This window comes from Mesocricetus auratus, unplaced genomic scaffold (assembly GCF_017639785.1).
Source record: "Mesocricetus auratus isolate SY011 unplaced genomic scaffold, BCM_Maur_2.0 Super-Scaffold_100676, whole genome shotgun sequence".
Lineage (NCBI taxonomy): Eukaryota > Metazoa > Chordata > Mammalia > Rodentia > Cricetidae > Mesocricetus > Mesocricetus auratus.
The window spans coordinates 57,021,192-57,036,800 of NW_024429266.1; the positions used below are offsets into that span (position 1 = coordinate 57,021,192).

Below are 15,609 nucleotides of genomic sequence, written 5' to 3' on the forward strand. Positions count from 1 at the left end.
TATTCTCTCTCTCTCTCTCACACACACACACACACACACACACACACACACACACACACACACACACATACACTCACTCACTCCTGGGGGAGCACATAATTGTATTAAGTTAGAAAGTCATTCCTCTGTCATTCTTAAAATATGATATAAACTTATATAAAGTATACACTCCTCTATACTCTTTTTTCATTCAGTTATATGGGAAGAAATTAACTGTACTCACTCTACCTTTCCTAGAGTTATAAAAAGATCCACATGAAAAATTTGGTGATGAACCTTCCTGTAACATATTATTCTTTAACAGACTATAAAATATACTGATTTTTTAAAAGTATAAGGATAGCAGAGAGCAAATAATTTCCCTCTAAATGAGGCTCTTCTCTGCTTATTCCAGCTTTCACTCCTTCCCTGCATACCAACCTGCCTCAAGGAGGCTGCAAAAGCCTCATGAGAACTATTGAGCCGAGTGCGAAACTGGCTGCAAATGCTCTTGGCCAACTTGGAGGCGCTGAGGCTCTCGATGGCTTCCTGGGCCACCTTCCTCTTCCACTCTAGAGTGATGGTGGGTGGGCTCACCCATGTGATACGCTGGATGATCTGCCAAGATGAGGACAGAAAAATCATTGAAGGAAGGAGGAGGAACTCTCAGGCAGCTCCCACAATGCCCTTCCTTCACGGGGTTCTACTCATCAGGAACAGCTCTTAATGTAGGAGACTATGAAATCCAACATTATCTCTATCTCCATCTACCTCAAAACCATGGTTCAGCCAGGAGAAGCACCAAAGAATAGTAAGTCTAATCTAAATGCTCACACCCCTCAGCATGTTATAGTCAGGGCCAGATAACTCTCCTGAAGCAGTAAGAACTCTACATAGATGCAAATCCAGGATAGGAACCACACTTTTTTTTTTAAGATTTATTTATTTATTATGTGTACAGTATTCTGCCTGCATGTGTGCCTGCAGACCTGAAGAGGGCCCCAAATCTCATTACAGATGGTTGTGAGCCACCATGTGGTTGCTGGGAATTGAACTCAGGACCTCTGGAAGATCAGCCAGTGCTATTAACATCTGAGCCACCTCTCCAGCCCGCAGGAACCACACTTTTGGCCCCTGGCAACAATGCCTGTTTTTTTGTATGTGCTTGTTTTGTTTGAGACAGGGTCTGTTTACACAGCACTTGCTATCCTATGTAGACCCAGGCTGGTCTTGAACTCACAGAGATCTGCTTGCCTCTACCTCCTCAATGCTGGAAATAAATACATGTGTCAACATAACCAACTCAATGTCTAGATTTTTGTTGTTTGTTTACTTGTTTATTCCTTTGGTACCGGGGAATCAAACCTATGACCTTGCATATGTTAGGCAAATCATCTACCACCAAGCTATATCCCCAGACCCAACAATATCTACTTTTAAGAAAACATTTAGGCTAAATAAAGGAAAAGATGAAGAAACTAGTGAGGTGGAATTTTGTGGCTTCATCAAGCATTACACAAATCTATGGTTTTTTTAAGGTTAAAGGGAACATTGGTAGTCATTAATTGAGAACAGCCATACAACAGAATTCTCTCAGAGAGGCAAATCAGAATAATGGCCACCCTACTTTAACAGCATGTTCCAAAAATGTGATCTGTTGGAGTCTAAGATACAAGGGAGCCCTTCTCTGAGGAACACTCACCTGCTTGATTTGTTCCCAAAGCATCCTTGTAACTGAGGACCCAGAGTGAAATGTGACTTCAACATGGTAAGCGGCATTTAAGATCTGAAAGAGAACACGTGAAGGAGCATATGCAGATAGTCATTTCTGAACGACTTCAAGAACAAGTCCAAGTTAGGTGCACTGGTATACACCTTTAATCCCTGTTCTTAGGAGGAAGAGGAAGGCAGGTCTCTCTGAGACCACCTGTTCTACATAGTAAGTTCTCAGCCAGCCAGGTCTACAGAGTGAAAGACCCTCTCTCTCTCTCTCTCTCTCTCTCTCTCTCTCTCTCACACACACACACACACACACGCACACACACAAACAAAACAAAACAAAAAACAAAAAAAAGCATAGTTGGGCCAGACACAGCTCATGTCTGTAATCCTGGCACTTCGGAGGTAGAGACAAGAGAATGAGGAGTTCAAGACCAGCCTTGACCAAAAGTTCAAGGCCAGGCCAGTCTTAGCTACATGTGCCCCCTCCTACGTTCTGCATGCTCCCCCCACACAAAAAATTACAGTCCAGTCTGAAGGTTTGAAAATCTAACCCTCGATATATAGAGTCAACTCAAGTTCATCACCCCTATTTTGTGACTAATTAGGTTCTTTTACTTTCTACTTATTTTTATCAACTGTAATTTTACAACTCATCAGCATCTCTCCTAGGCAGTAGTCATGTAGTAGGAAAAAAAATAAAATTTCAACTAGATTGTTTCAAAGGGAAATCCTTGACTAATTTGAGGTTGGGCTTATGTGTGAATTATTCTAGATGTTATCTGTAACGTGTTGTCTTAGCAACCATTCTTTTTATACCTGTTTGAGATAATTGCTGGTAATATGAACTGAGACATCCTGTGATTTTTCAAGGCTCTGCAGACACCGTTCCAGGGTCCCAACAAAGCTTTCTCGTAGGTAATCCACTGAGCTAATCAGCTTGTTGGCCACTGCCTGATTGAGCCTGGCGATGATAAGCTCTTGGATCTGTCGGATGCAGCATTTGATCTCTCTGGTGCCCACTGTTTCTCCATTCTCCGGGACAATGACATCTACAGAGGCAGAGACTACACTAGTTAGCAATGAAGGAAAGGTACAGACATAGTAAATACAGGCATCTCCCAAGTCATCACCAGTGAATTACCATGATGGTGGCTATGAAAAGATATGGTTGGTTGTCAAATTCTGATTCTTAGTATGATCAGAGCCAGGCGATGCTCAGTCACTTACGTTAAATAAGATTCTGAAAATGAACAGTTATATCTAAAACAAGTCTGTTGGTTTTAGTACCTTTTAGGTTTCAGGAAGAGAAAAACACCATTCACTCAGTGGAAACTATTTGAAAGGCACAGTAGTAAGCACCATATATAGGTAATCTAACGTCATCTTCACAGTACCTTTGTTGGTAGATATTAATGGATATATTCTGCAGATCAGGAAACAGCCTCAGGGATAAGACAGAGTGGGCACTGGGAGAGAAGATGGGCAGTCAGGAAGCAATATAGCTAGAATTTGAGCACAATCCTCACTTGTTCCAAATCTAGAATCTTTGTTAAATTTCACACTGCTTGGCATATTAATCAGACAAGCACTGATACCACCTGTGTAGGCGCAGATATCAAAAATTTAAACCAACCAACAATGACAACTTTATACACTCTCCAAATAGCTATGCTTCTGGAAATTCTTTCTCTACAACTCTGTCCTCACAGGTCTCAGATTGTATGTATAATGCTATTAGTTTAGTCATTTGTAATAGCAAAAAGGAAACCACAAAAGAGCCTAAATAGCTATCAATGGGCTGAAATTGATGCAAGGTATGTCCATTAGAAGACAGACCTATATGAACATTTGCAGACAGCTCTCTGAGCTATATATTAGAAGTAGAAGGGAAATGCAAAAGTACCTAAGTTTGAATTAAATATCATATATCTGCATCTATCTTATTGGGGGGGGATACAGCTCTATGGTATATTTCCTAGCATGCATGGCCCTAGGCTCAATTCCCACTACTATAAAACAAGAAAAAAATTTGACATATAACTCCCTACATAGCCCAGGCTGACCTCACACTTACAATTCTTCTGCCTCTGTCTCCTGAGAGCGGGGGGGTACAGGCATATGCCACCACACCTGGATTAAAACATAGATATTTTCTAAAGTATGTACATCCTGTTACCCAGCATACATCATGGCCTTTATTTAAAGACAAATAGCAATAGAAATCAGATTGTGTGCAAGCTCTCTTTTAAACCAATATATTATTGCTTCAAAGTTACTCAGAAAGAACTCAGAACAAGGCAAGATCAGATATTAAATTGTACCTAATATGTAGTTATTTAAGTACATGGATCCACAGACCTAAATACAGAGTCAGACATTTGATCTACCTGTTTCAGTTATTCCCGTATCTGTTTAAGATAAACACTGTGTCAAAGGCACCAAATTTGGTATGCCTGCCACAATATAATCCAACATTATACTGTCACCTAACTGCTGCCCTGCCTGCTGTCACCATGTGGGTAAGATGCCAGCACTGATACTCCAGGGTGCTTACTGAAGTGTTCAAGGGACTCCTTAGAACTTCTCCTGAAATAAGAATTTCTCAGCCACTAAAGATATCTCTATTCATTTTATTGAGAAAGGAGAGAAGAGAGAAGAAGGAGGGAGGAAGAAAAGAAAGGTGATTCTTTGTTTTTTGCTGCAAGGTATAAGATGATGAATAACTCCAACTCATATTCTTCAACTCTGGCATTTCAGAACACACAAGTGTACAGTACAACACAGTAAACTACGACAGAGGTTACAGGTGAAATGTGTGGGGGCAAAAAGGAGCACAGCTGACAGTAGACGACAGGACTAGCAGCTTTACAAAAAGTGGCGTGTGGAGGGTAGGTAGGATTTGGAAAATTCACAGAAAAATAAAAGAACTTCAGATTTGAGGCAGGGCACATGCAAAGAAAAGATCTAGGGAGTGTGTGGAGGACAGCAAGCAGCTAAGACCAACTCAGTTAAAACTAGAGGAAGGTGAAGAATGGAAAATACGGTTGGCACAGTTGATAGAGGCTTTGGAAGCTCTCCGGCTAGACCGAGGTTCTCAGTACTAGTCTGTGGAACAAGCAAGGAGACTGATTAGGTAAAAATACTTCAGACAGATTAAAGAAGACAGAATAGAACCAGGAGTGTTCTGAATGCTTATATCCCAACATACTTAAAGAGGCTGAGGCAAGAGGATTCTAAGTTCAAAACCAGCCCAGGCTACACAGTGAAATCCTGTCTCAAAAAATATACAGAAAAACAAAGCATGCATAGACATAAAATCACTATGAACTCATGGGTCCTTGGCAACTTGTTAAACAAGAGAATTCAGGAGAAAAGACAATACAGGGTATGTTGAGCCTCTGAAGCTGGGTACCAAAAAGAAGGGGCCATAAGTAACTTAGAACAGTTTAAGCCCGAGGTTCTCAATCTTTCCAATATTGCAACCCTTTAGTACATTTCATGTTGTGGTGACCCCCAACTATAGAATTATTTCATTGCTACTTCATAATTGTAATTTTGCTACTGTTATGAATTGTAATGTAAGTTTCTGATATGCAGGATATCTGATATGTGACCCCTGTGAAAGGGTCATTCAATCCCCAAAGGGGTCACAACCCACATGTTGAGAACACCTGGTTTAAGTAGTAAAGCAGTGAACTATAAACTATGGGTTCAAGGACTGGGTGTGGTGTTGTATTCCTTAAATCTCAGTACTCAAGAAGCCAAGGCAGGTAGATCTTTGTTAGTTTGAGGTCAACCTTGTCTACATAGTGAGTTACAGGACATCCAGAGCCATACAGTGATACCATGTTCACACACACACACACATACACACACACACACACACATACACACACACAAGAATTGGACTATCTCAGTTCATATTCTGCCTCTATTATTTACTAGTTGTAGGACCATTGGCAAAATTGCTTACCCCTTTAAGACTTTTTGTCCCTCATCTAAACAATGAAAATATGCTGAATCTACCTAGTGAAAGTGCTGACAAACACATCACTGACAAAGTCTAAAGTGACCTTTCATGGTTTTAGCACCCCCTGAGATGATGTGCATGCATACTCATGATTGAAAACCTAAGGAGTAACCTAAAACAGTGCCATTTTAATCTCTGTGCAGTAGAGCTAATGCTCATGCATGGACATTCAAACAGTTGTTAGCATAAAGGTCAGACACCAAAAGCCCTGACTGATGGCTTTCCCCAGTTTTGTTAATAGTCGTTTGTGATAAACGAGAGACTGTCAGAAAAGCTAAACATGCTTTGGGAAATTTTCCTGTGTTGAGCTTCAGGAGCAGCCTGAAGATAAAACAGACCATGGGACAAAAAGCAACCCAGTGAAGGAGTTGGGCCATGCTGACAGAGCAAAGGTGAAAGGGCAACATAGTAAGCTCTTTAAGATGCTCTTCTTAGGAGTGCAGGGATGCAGACAGAAGATAGAGATTGGAGAGTGCTAAGGATGAACTTATGAACAGCTAAGCTCAAGGCTTGGGAAGGAATGAAAGTGAATCTTAAGTCCATGAAAGCAAAAGAGACCACCTCATCGAAATGATTAAGGTGCTGTGGTAGTTTGAATGCAATTGGTCCCCATAAGCTCTTAGGAAGTCGCACTATAGGAGGTGTGACCTTCTTGGAGTAGGTGTGACCTTCTTGGAGGAAGTGTGTCACTGTTGGGGTCTGGTCTTTGAGGGCTTCCATGCTCAAGCTACACTCAGTGTGGACACTGCCTGCAGATTAAGATGTGGAACTTTCGCCGGGCGGTGGTGGCGCACGCCTTTAATCCCAGCACTCGGGAGGCAGAGGCAGGCGGATCTCTGTGAGTTCAAGGCCAGGCTGGACCGATAGCCTCCAAAACGATACAGAGAAACCCTGTCTCGGGAAAACCAAAAAAAAAAAAAAAAAAAAAAAAAGATGTGGAACTTTCAGCTCCTCCTCCAATACCATGTCTGCCTGTATGCCACTGTGTCCCACCATGATGATAATGGACTAATTGAAACAGTAAGCCAGCCCCAATTAAATGTTCTCCTTATAAGAGTTGCTGTGGTCATGATGTCTCTTCACAGCAATAGAAACCCTATGACAGTTGCCCTCTTGCTGAACCTTAAGAATCAGGGTATTCAGCTTCCAGCCCAAAGAATCAGAGGTCTCTGCAGTCCCAGCACCCCACTAAGGTCTAGAGCCTACCTTTAAACTCCATGTTGGCAGCATCATCCAGAAGTTCCTCTTTCATGGTGTTAAGTGTCTCAACAATCATATCCTTCATTTCCTCCTGCTTTCGGTTGGCAATGTTCATCAATGATTCGTACAATTCATTCTCCTTTTTTCTAGTATATTCTAGACGTTTGGGAGTGATCTGCAGGTCCCGCTGCATATCAAAAGCCTGGTTAATGAAGATGTCAAGGCAGCGGCAGTGCACCACATTCAGGGCCTTGGCTGCATCCACTAGGCGGGTCTGTAGCAGTTGGTGAGAAAATGTACTCAAATGCCTCAGCATCTCACCTTGCTCCACCAACATGCTCTGAGCTCTGCTGTCCTGGTCAGGGGCTACACAGTTCCTGTGACTGCCGCTCAGATAGCCCAGGTCCATTAGCTGTCGATAGAGTGGTGATCTTTCACTCTCTGCTCTCCCTCCAGAGGAGTCCATTATCTCCAGCTTGGGTGCTTTGAAAAAGAACACGGGAAAGGAGAAATACTTTCTGATTTCCTGAAGCTCTTGCTCATCCCTCTCAGAGAGTTCATCTTTGTGAAGTGCATAGGTTATCACAGGCAAGGAATCATTTGCCAAGTCACCCAGAACATCTACTGCAGACCGGTGGCTGGGGCACGGAGCCACCACAATATCCACTTCCTAGAAGGAGAAGGGGTCAGATCAGCACTTCAGGGTTGGAAACAATCCTTGACTCCCTTAAGTCTCATCTACCCTGAGACCAAAACCCAGATGAATATTGGAACAATTGGACGTCAGTGTATCCCAGTCACTTGCCAACCTCGTACCTTGGTTTCAAACACCCCCTTCTGTGACCTACAAAGGCAATCATTCATCTAGATAGTGAAAAAATAAGTGGAAAGGATGGAAGCCCCTTTAGCAATTTCAGATGAAAAGAATAGTTGGTCCCTGCCTCCTTTGATACTTGTAAATTCCTATTGATTTCCCATGAAAAGGAAACAAATAGTGTAAGGAAAATGAATTCTTAGGGCAACTACCAGACAGGAAGTAATCCTACAGTCTCCCTCTTGCCTTCCTCTCACAGCTCCATCCCCACCTGCCAGCCTGGCTAACCCCAGCAGCCTTTACCTGTCAGTGTGTAAAGCACATCAGACCTCACAGTCTTTCCTGCTACAGGGACCCTGGAACTCTATTTCTCCTTATCCACATCCAACACATATAGTTGACTTATGTAAAACCCATCTTGTTCAGACAGGTGTGGTGATACATGCCACCTGAGGCACAGAGTGAGTTCCAGGCCAACCTGGGCTAAAACCTAGGGAAACTCTATCTCAAAAGGGAGGGGAGGAAAGGGGAAAGAAAAATGATGAGAAGAGAGGGAAGAAGAGGAGAGGAAGAAATACAAGGGGGAGGGAAAAGAAGAAACAGGAAGAGATTCTGTTCCCTGTGATCCTGTAAGTCCTTTGAAGGCAGAGGCCACATTTACTTACTATTAGAATGCCAATGTCTAGAACAAGTAAGTCCACAATATAATCAGTTGTCAAACCAAGAGACCATTCTGCAAACTGCTAGCCAGGGTCACCAAAAATTTCTAACCTATTCCAAGACTTCACAGATATCTCAAAGGCTCAGTCAAGTTACGCTGAGGTTATACCATTAAGAATATGACCACTTGGGGGTTGGGGAGGTAGCTCATGGGTAAAAGTACTTGCTGAACAAACATGAAGACCTGAGTTCCAATCCCAAGAATGGCCACAAGAGCCCTCTTGTACAACGAACTTCAAGTTCAATGAGAGACCCAGCTTGGTCTACAGAGTGAGTTCCAAGACAACCAGGGCCATACAAAGAAACCCAGTCTCAGAACACACACACACACACACACACACACACACACACACACACACACACACACACACACACCAAAACAAAAACAAAGAAAAAAACCCTTAAACTTTATTTTCGGGTCATATGATACTTTAGTCTCTTGAACTCCAAGTAATCTAAGAGCCTTTTACCTTTTAGCATCTTCTCATTTGTAATTTCAGCAAACTACATAAATCCATTCACTCCTTACCCAAACCCAGGTCAAGAGGAATCTGCTGTTTCATTTCTGCCTCCAATTGCAGGGAGTGTTTTCTAGTTGGAAACCATGCCTGGCTCTCATCTTGCTGCCCAGAACAACCCTTTTTACTACCCTGACTTACACATGCTGGAATGTGAGCGGTCACTTCGGGGAAGCTGGCACGTAACAAATTTCGAGGTTTAGACTGGAATACACACTTGCATAAATACCAGCAGCAAAATTACATTAATGATGAGAAGAAGACCAACAAGAGTCCTAAGGACCAGAGGAAGAAAGAGAAAGAGGGGGAGTATGGTGTTCGTATGATGGGGCCAGAAGACTTTTCAGGAGTTGGTTCCTTCCTCAATATTGTGAAGCAAGATCTCTAGTTTCTGCTGCTGTGTTTCACACTCCAGGCTAACTGGTCCACTCAGTTCTCCTGTCGCTGCTGCCCATCTCACCATAGGAGTGCTGGGATTACAAATGCTTGCTGGCACATCAGGCTTGTTGGTGGGCTTCAGATTGAATTTAGGCCTACTTTCACCCACTGCGCCATCTCTCTGGCCCATACACTAGATAAATTATATATAGTTTGTTTTTTTAACCACAGTTCCTCTAAGTATATAATACTCCACCAGCACCAAGACAGGGTCTCATGTATCCCAGATTGACCTCAAACTTGCTGTGCTGTCTAGAAAGACCTTCTGATTCTGACTCTACCCCTAAATACTACATTACAGATATGCATTACCATGCTTTCCTTATACAGTGCTGAACCCAGGGCTGTCTATGTGGTAGGCAAGCACTCTACCAACTGAGCTATACTTCAGGCCCCTGGATATACTGTAAAAAGATATAATCACTTTTATTACAGGACAAAAGTAAAATATTCAAAACCAAAGTATTATTTAGAAAATTTTCACTGGAGGGAACTCATAGCTGGTACTGTAAACTTGATCAAAAGCCCAAGGCTGGGAGGTCATAGGCCATAGCAGGGAAATACCCACTGCTACCTTGCTAACTGGCCATGTCAAACTGCTGACCTCAGCCTCAGCCAGACAAGCTTCTTTCTCTCTGTAGTGGTCAGCAATTAACTAAGCAACTCATAACTGGTCAAAATGCTGAGATTCTGTGACTGGCCTCTACACAGGATACCTATACAAACTCTCGAATGCATTAAGGCTCAGGGAACACTGTGGAAAAGAAGGTAGAAAGAATATAAGAGCCAGAGGATAGGGAGGAGTGCTGAGAACTGCCATCTTCTAGAAGACATGGCCAGTATACTCATGAACTCACTGAAACTTTAGTTACCTACACAAGATCAAGTCAACAAGACTAGTCAACATTCCAACAGGCAACACTAATTGAACTAAATGGGTTACAAAAAAGGGAAGGGGGACGAAGTAGAGATAGGGACATATAAGGTTCCTAGGAAAAGAGGGGAAGAGTTAAGATAGAAATGATGAAGATACATTGTTTACATTATGAAATTGTCAAAGAATAAATAAAAGATATTAATTAATTAATTCATTTAAAAATAAAATTTCAGGTTTTCCTCAAAGGACCACTTTGTGCATAAGAAAACCACCAGTCAAAACTGCCAAATCCATACATAAGACCAACACCCACCATTTAAGAGAACAGAAAGAGCCCAGTGTTGGTGCACACCTTTAATCCCAGCACTCAGAAAGCAGAGGCAGGAGGATCTCTGTGAGTTCGAGGCCATCCTGGTTGTAGATCAAGGATACCCAGGGCTACACAGAGAAACTCTGTCTTGAAAAGGAGATGGGGGAGAGGGAGGGAGAAATATCAGAAAGAACAGTTGACTTCATTTATTCATAGGTACAAATTTATCAATTAAGGGAAATTTTTCTTTCTTTCTTTTTTTTTGGCAGCATCTGTGCCTCAAATTGCAGGGAATGGGTTCTGGTTGAAAAGCTTGTTTGACACTTCATGGCTGTTCATAACAACACCTTCTGCTGCGCTGACTTGCATGTGCTAGAGAGCGAACAACCTTAGGAAAGCACTTTCTAAAAGCTAGTGCACAATACATTTCCTGGGCTCACTTTCATGACTTGCTATATAGCCCTGGCTAGCCTGGACCTTGGCCTCAAACTTGTGTCAATCTTCCTGCCTCGCATCTAAAGTGCTGGTATTACAGGCATATGCCAGCATACCTGGCAGATTAAGGGCTTAGTAATGATATAGTAGCACTTTTGAGAACTGTTTTGTTTTAAGGGTTCTGTTTTTGTTCTGAGATGGGATCTCCACATATACCCCATGGAGGCCTTAAACTCACTATGCAATACAAAGTAGACTCAAACTTTTTAATCTTCCTATTTCAACCTCCTCAGTGCTGAAAGAACTACTATGCCTGGCTATCTGTAAATACATATTGCACTAAACAAAAATGGACAGAGAACAAAAACAGAGCTCCCCCCACCATGCCCAGCCTGTTCCCTATGCAGCTGGTCTCGCAGCTCTCCCACGAGGGTCAGTGCAGGCTGACACTCAAGCGGCAGTCAATACAACCCAGACTGCAGTGTGACTTGTGAGTCTGGAACAAGACTATGGCTAGGGAATGACTCACATTTTATGGGTATAAACAAAGGGAAGCCAGTGCTGTCTTCTGGAGGCAAAGAGTAGAAAATAATAAATACTGAGTGGATGAATCAGAGCTCTCCTAAGTCCACCATAGCCACCTGGGATACAAGTCTGACCTCAACTGTCTACTTCATGAAGGATAGACACCTTCCTACTACCCAGGACAGTGCCTGTAACTTAGACAGCACACAATAAGTAGCTGGATTAACTGATGAAGAAACAATGCTCATATTACTTCCTCAAAATGGCATTTGATCATCTTAGAAACTCTTCCAGCTTTCAGGTCACATCACACTTTTACCTGACACTGCTGTTTGAAGCAATAAGAAAACATTTTGTTTAGGGGATCATGATAGAATCCCTTGATTTCCATTTGAATCACAATAGGAGAGTTCTCTTGTAGAATGCATTCTGCACAAATTCATGGACTCCACAAAGGTTTCTGTCAACCATCAATTATTCTGGAAAGATTAAGAGAATGTAAAAGAAGGAGGGGGGACTGGGAGGAGTACAGGGAAGGGAGGCTATAGTCAGGATGTATTTTTTTAAAGATTTATTTATTATGTATAGTGTTTTGCCTGCATGTATGCCTATAGGCCAGAAGAGGGCACCAGATCTCATTATAGATGGTTGTGAGTCACCATGTGGTTGCTAGGAATTGAACTCAGGACCTCTGGAAAAGCAGCCAGTGCTCTTAACCACTGAGCCATCTCTGCAGCCTGAGAAGAATTTTTTTAAATGAAAATTAAAAAAAAAAAGAATGTAAGAGAAAGTGCTCACTACTCTCAGCCCACCAGGATAACAGCTCTTGGGTTTTGTTTTCCGTATGAAGTGGCAAATGCCAAGTGTCCGTTACTCAATCACTGAAGAACCCTGACTGCTTCCTAAGAACATTGCTTGTATTGATAGGGACCGTGTAGCACACAGCACACTGCTAGAGCTCAGTTACATAAGGGTGATATCCTGGATGGTGGTTTTGTTTCTTGTTTTGTTTTTGTCAACCTGACACAAGCTAGAGTTATGTGAGACAAGTGTGTGGGGCATTTTCAGAATTAGTGATTGATGTGAGGAGGCCCAGTCCAGTGTGGGTGGGGCCACTCCTCAGCAGGTGGCGTGGGTTCTGTAAGAAAGCAGTCTGGGAAATTCATGAGGAGCAAGCAAATGAGCAGCACCCTCCACGGCCTCTGCTTCAGCTCCTGCCTCCAGGTTCCTGCCTGAGTTCCTGCCCTGACCTCCTCAGTGATCCAGTGTCACCTGAGAGCTGTCAGCTAAAATAAACCCTTTTGGTCATGGTGTTTGCCACAGCAATAGAGCCCTAAGTAAGACAGGTGATTGTTCTGAGACTCAAACAGCTGTGTGTTCAGGGTGCCATTGGGAACTGGCAAGTGTCTTGGCTTTCTTTCTCCACATCCAAAGCCTCAGGTTCAAAGCCCACAGGAAAAGCATCACACACTAATCTAGTTAAAGCCCTGCTCTGCCAGAGACACTTACACAGTGCAGCTTTTGCCCTGCCCACTTTTTTTTTGAGGCAAAACACTTTATTCAGAGGCTGGGAAGGGCTAGAGAGGTCCGCATTCTCTGCTGTCCTCCACAGGGCAGGTCTTTGAGGTCTCTCTGTCACTAAGAGAGCCCTACCCATCTCTGCCTACAGTTTTCCTCTGAGGTCCCTTTCATCGGCACTTGAGTTTTTTTATTTATTGTTTTACAGGATTGCCTCTGAATTCATTTCCACTTTCTTAAAACTTTAAGTTTTATTTATTATTATAGTGTGTATGGTGTGTACAGGTGGCCGTGTGCCAGACCACTTATGTAGAGGTCAAAGGACAACTTGAAGAAAGGTTCCTTTCGTCTACCATGGGTTCTGGGGAGTAAACTTGGGTCTTCAGGCTTGCTCACCCAGCATTTGTACCCACTGAGCTACCTCACTTGCTCCTCACACTTAAACATTAATTACATTTTAAAGAAAATACTGCCCTACTCTTGTCATATTGTAGACAATATACTGACTCTGGTTAGTACAGGTACTCTCCACGGGGAAGCTTAAGTAAATGGGTTTCTAGGCCATGAGATACCTCCTAAGAACTGGGGTCAATGTGAGGCCATCCCGGAGCTTTGTCTCAGAAGCACAGGGAATGGACAGAGCATCTCAACGGGAAACTTTATGCAGCCACGGATGAGGTTCACAGGCAAAGAAAACATGGGTGGAAAAGGAAGATCTGAATTAAGGTTTCATACACTCTGTACGGTACCTTCTTAAACAGCTTTCTCCTCTCATTTTACTATAAAAGCAAGTCATAATGAATTATGAAGAATTTTATTTCTAGTAAGGCTGACTAACTAAAAGTTAGCTGGCATGAGGACTTCTGTTTGAAAGAAAAGGAAAAGTCTGTATTTGACTGATTATTAGGGAAGAGACAAATTACTGAGAAAATAGGAACTTCATTATTTTCAAAATTAGAAAATGTAAAGTGTGTGTGTCTGTCTGTCTCTCTCTCTCTCTCTCTCTCTCTCTCTCTGTGTGTGTGTGTGTGTGTGTGTGTGTGTGTGTGTGTGTGTGCAGTGCCTGCAGAGGCCAGAAGAGGGTTCAGATCCCCTGCAGCCAGAGTTATAGACAGTTATGAGTGGATCCACCTGACTGGGAACTAAATTCTGGTCCTGCAAGAATCTACACTCTTAACCACCGAGCCACCTCTCCAGCCCAGGAGCTCTTCTGGAGAACACTGGTTTATTCACCTAAATGGAAGGAGGAGATGGCTTCTTTGTACATGTTGTCTCATTTTAGCTTCACATCAATCCCAAAAGATAGGGATAACATCTCACACAGTCACGGAGCTCAGTGACAAATCCAGATGGCTACACAGTTCCTCATCCACCTATCCACAAAGGCCAGGTTTAATCAGTGCCTGACGGCCTACTGTGTATCAGGAACTGTCTGCTCTGATGTCAGGAAAGCTCTGAAAGAGAAGGCATGGCATGCTAGCAGGGGTCTGAAGAATCCTCTCTCTCACTCTATGCTTAAAAAGTTCACCCCCTGCAAAGTACAGACCCCACATAAAACAAGAGAGCATCCTCTAAGAATATCTCAAAAGAAATCAGAGGAAATATTCTCAAGAACCTTAACAGTCAAGTTCCTTCCTACTGACCATTCTTTCAGTTCCTGAGACTGAGTAGACTCCCCCCACACACACACACTAGCCTTTCCTCAGAGGGAGACACAGCAGGTTCTGAAAGGGGTTAAAACTGTTTAGGCTGGGAATTGGTGGTTCATGACTTTAATCCCAGCACTCGGGAGGCAGAGGCAGACGGATCTATGTGAGTTCAAGGCCAACCTGTCTTGGAAAAACAAACAACAAAAATATTGTGTAGGATAGTGGTAGCAAAGGAAGAAGATAAAAGAGGGTATCCTGATTAAGACTTTAAACTGTCAGATAACCTCCAAGAGCTAGCTTGGAAGGCCAAAGGCAAATGAATAATGAACTGAGAAAAGACACAATCATATCAGGTGTTGTTTTAAGAGACAGCAAAGCCACTATGGTACGATTAAAAATCTTAGGATTTTTTTCTTTTTTCAGTTTTTTGAGACTGAGCCTTTCTACATAGCCATAGATGTCCTGGAACTCATATATAGACCAGGCTGACTTCTAATTCAGAGATCCACCCAGGTGCTGGGATTAGATGAGTGTGACACTACGTCTGGCCCAGGATTGTTTTCAGGTAAGATTTCATACATCTCAGTGGCCTCAAACTCTCTGTGTAGCTACAGACGACCCTGAACTTCGGATCCTCCTGCCTCTGCCTCCACAGTGCTGGGATTACAGGTGTGAATCAGTATGCCTCATATATCCTGTGTGGGGTGGAACCCAGGGCTGTGTGCATGCTACACAGGTGCTCTACTGTCTTAGTTAGGGTTCCTGCTGTGATGAAGCACAATGACCATAAGCAAGGTGGGGAGGGAAGGGTGCGTTTGGCTTACTCTTCCACATCTCTGTCCATCACTGAAGGAAGTCAGGACAGGAACTCAAA

General features: G+C 42.9%; 1 protein-coding gene across 1 annotated transcript in view; it reads right to left on the bottom strand.

Moving 5' to 3' along the window:
- Positions 1 to 15,609, bottom strand: part of Dstyk (dual serine/threonine and tyrosine protein kinase) — a 45,935-nt gene that overhangs the window by 11,303 nt on the left and 19,023 nt on the right. Inside the window, exons 3-6 of the mRNA XM_005087347.4 lie at positions 6,938 to 7,601; positions 2,518 to 2,750; positions 1,682 to 1,765; positions 421 to 597 (exon numbers count right to left, since the gene is read on the bottom strand). Of these exons, the coding sequence (XP_005087404.2) occupies positions 421 to 597; positions 1,682 to 1,765; positions 2,518 to 2,750; positions 6,938 to 7,601 (1,158 nt within the window). The remainder of the gene's footprint in view (positions 1 to 420; positions 598 to 1,681; positions 1,766 to 2,517; positions 2,751 to 6,937; positions 7,602 to 15,609) is intronic.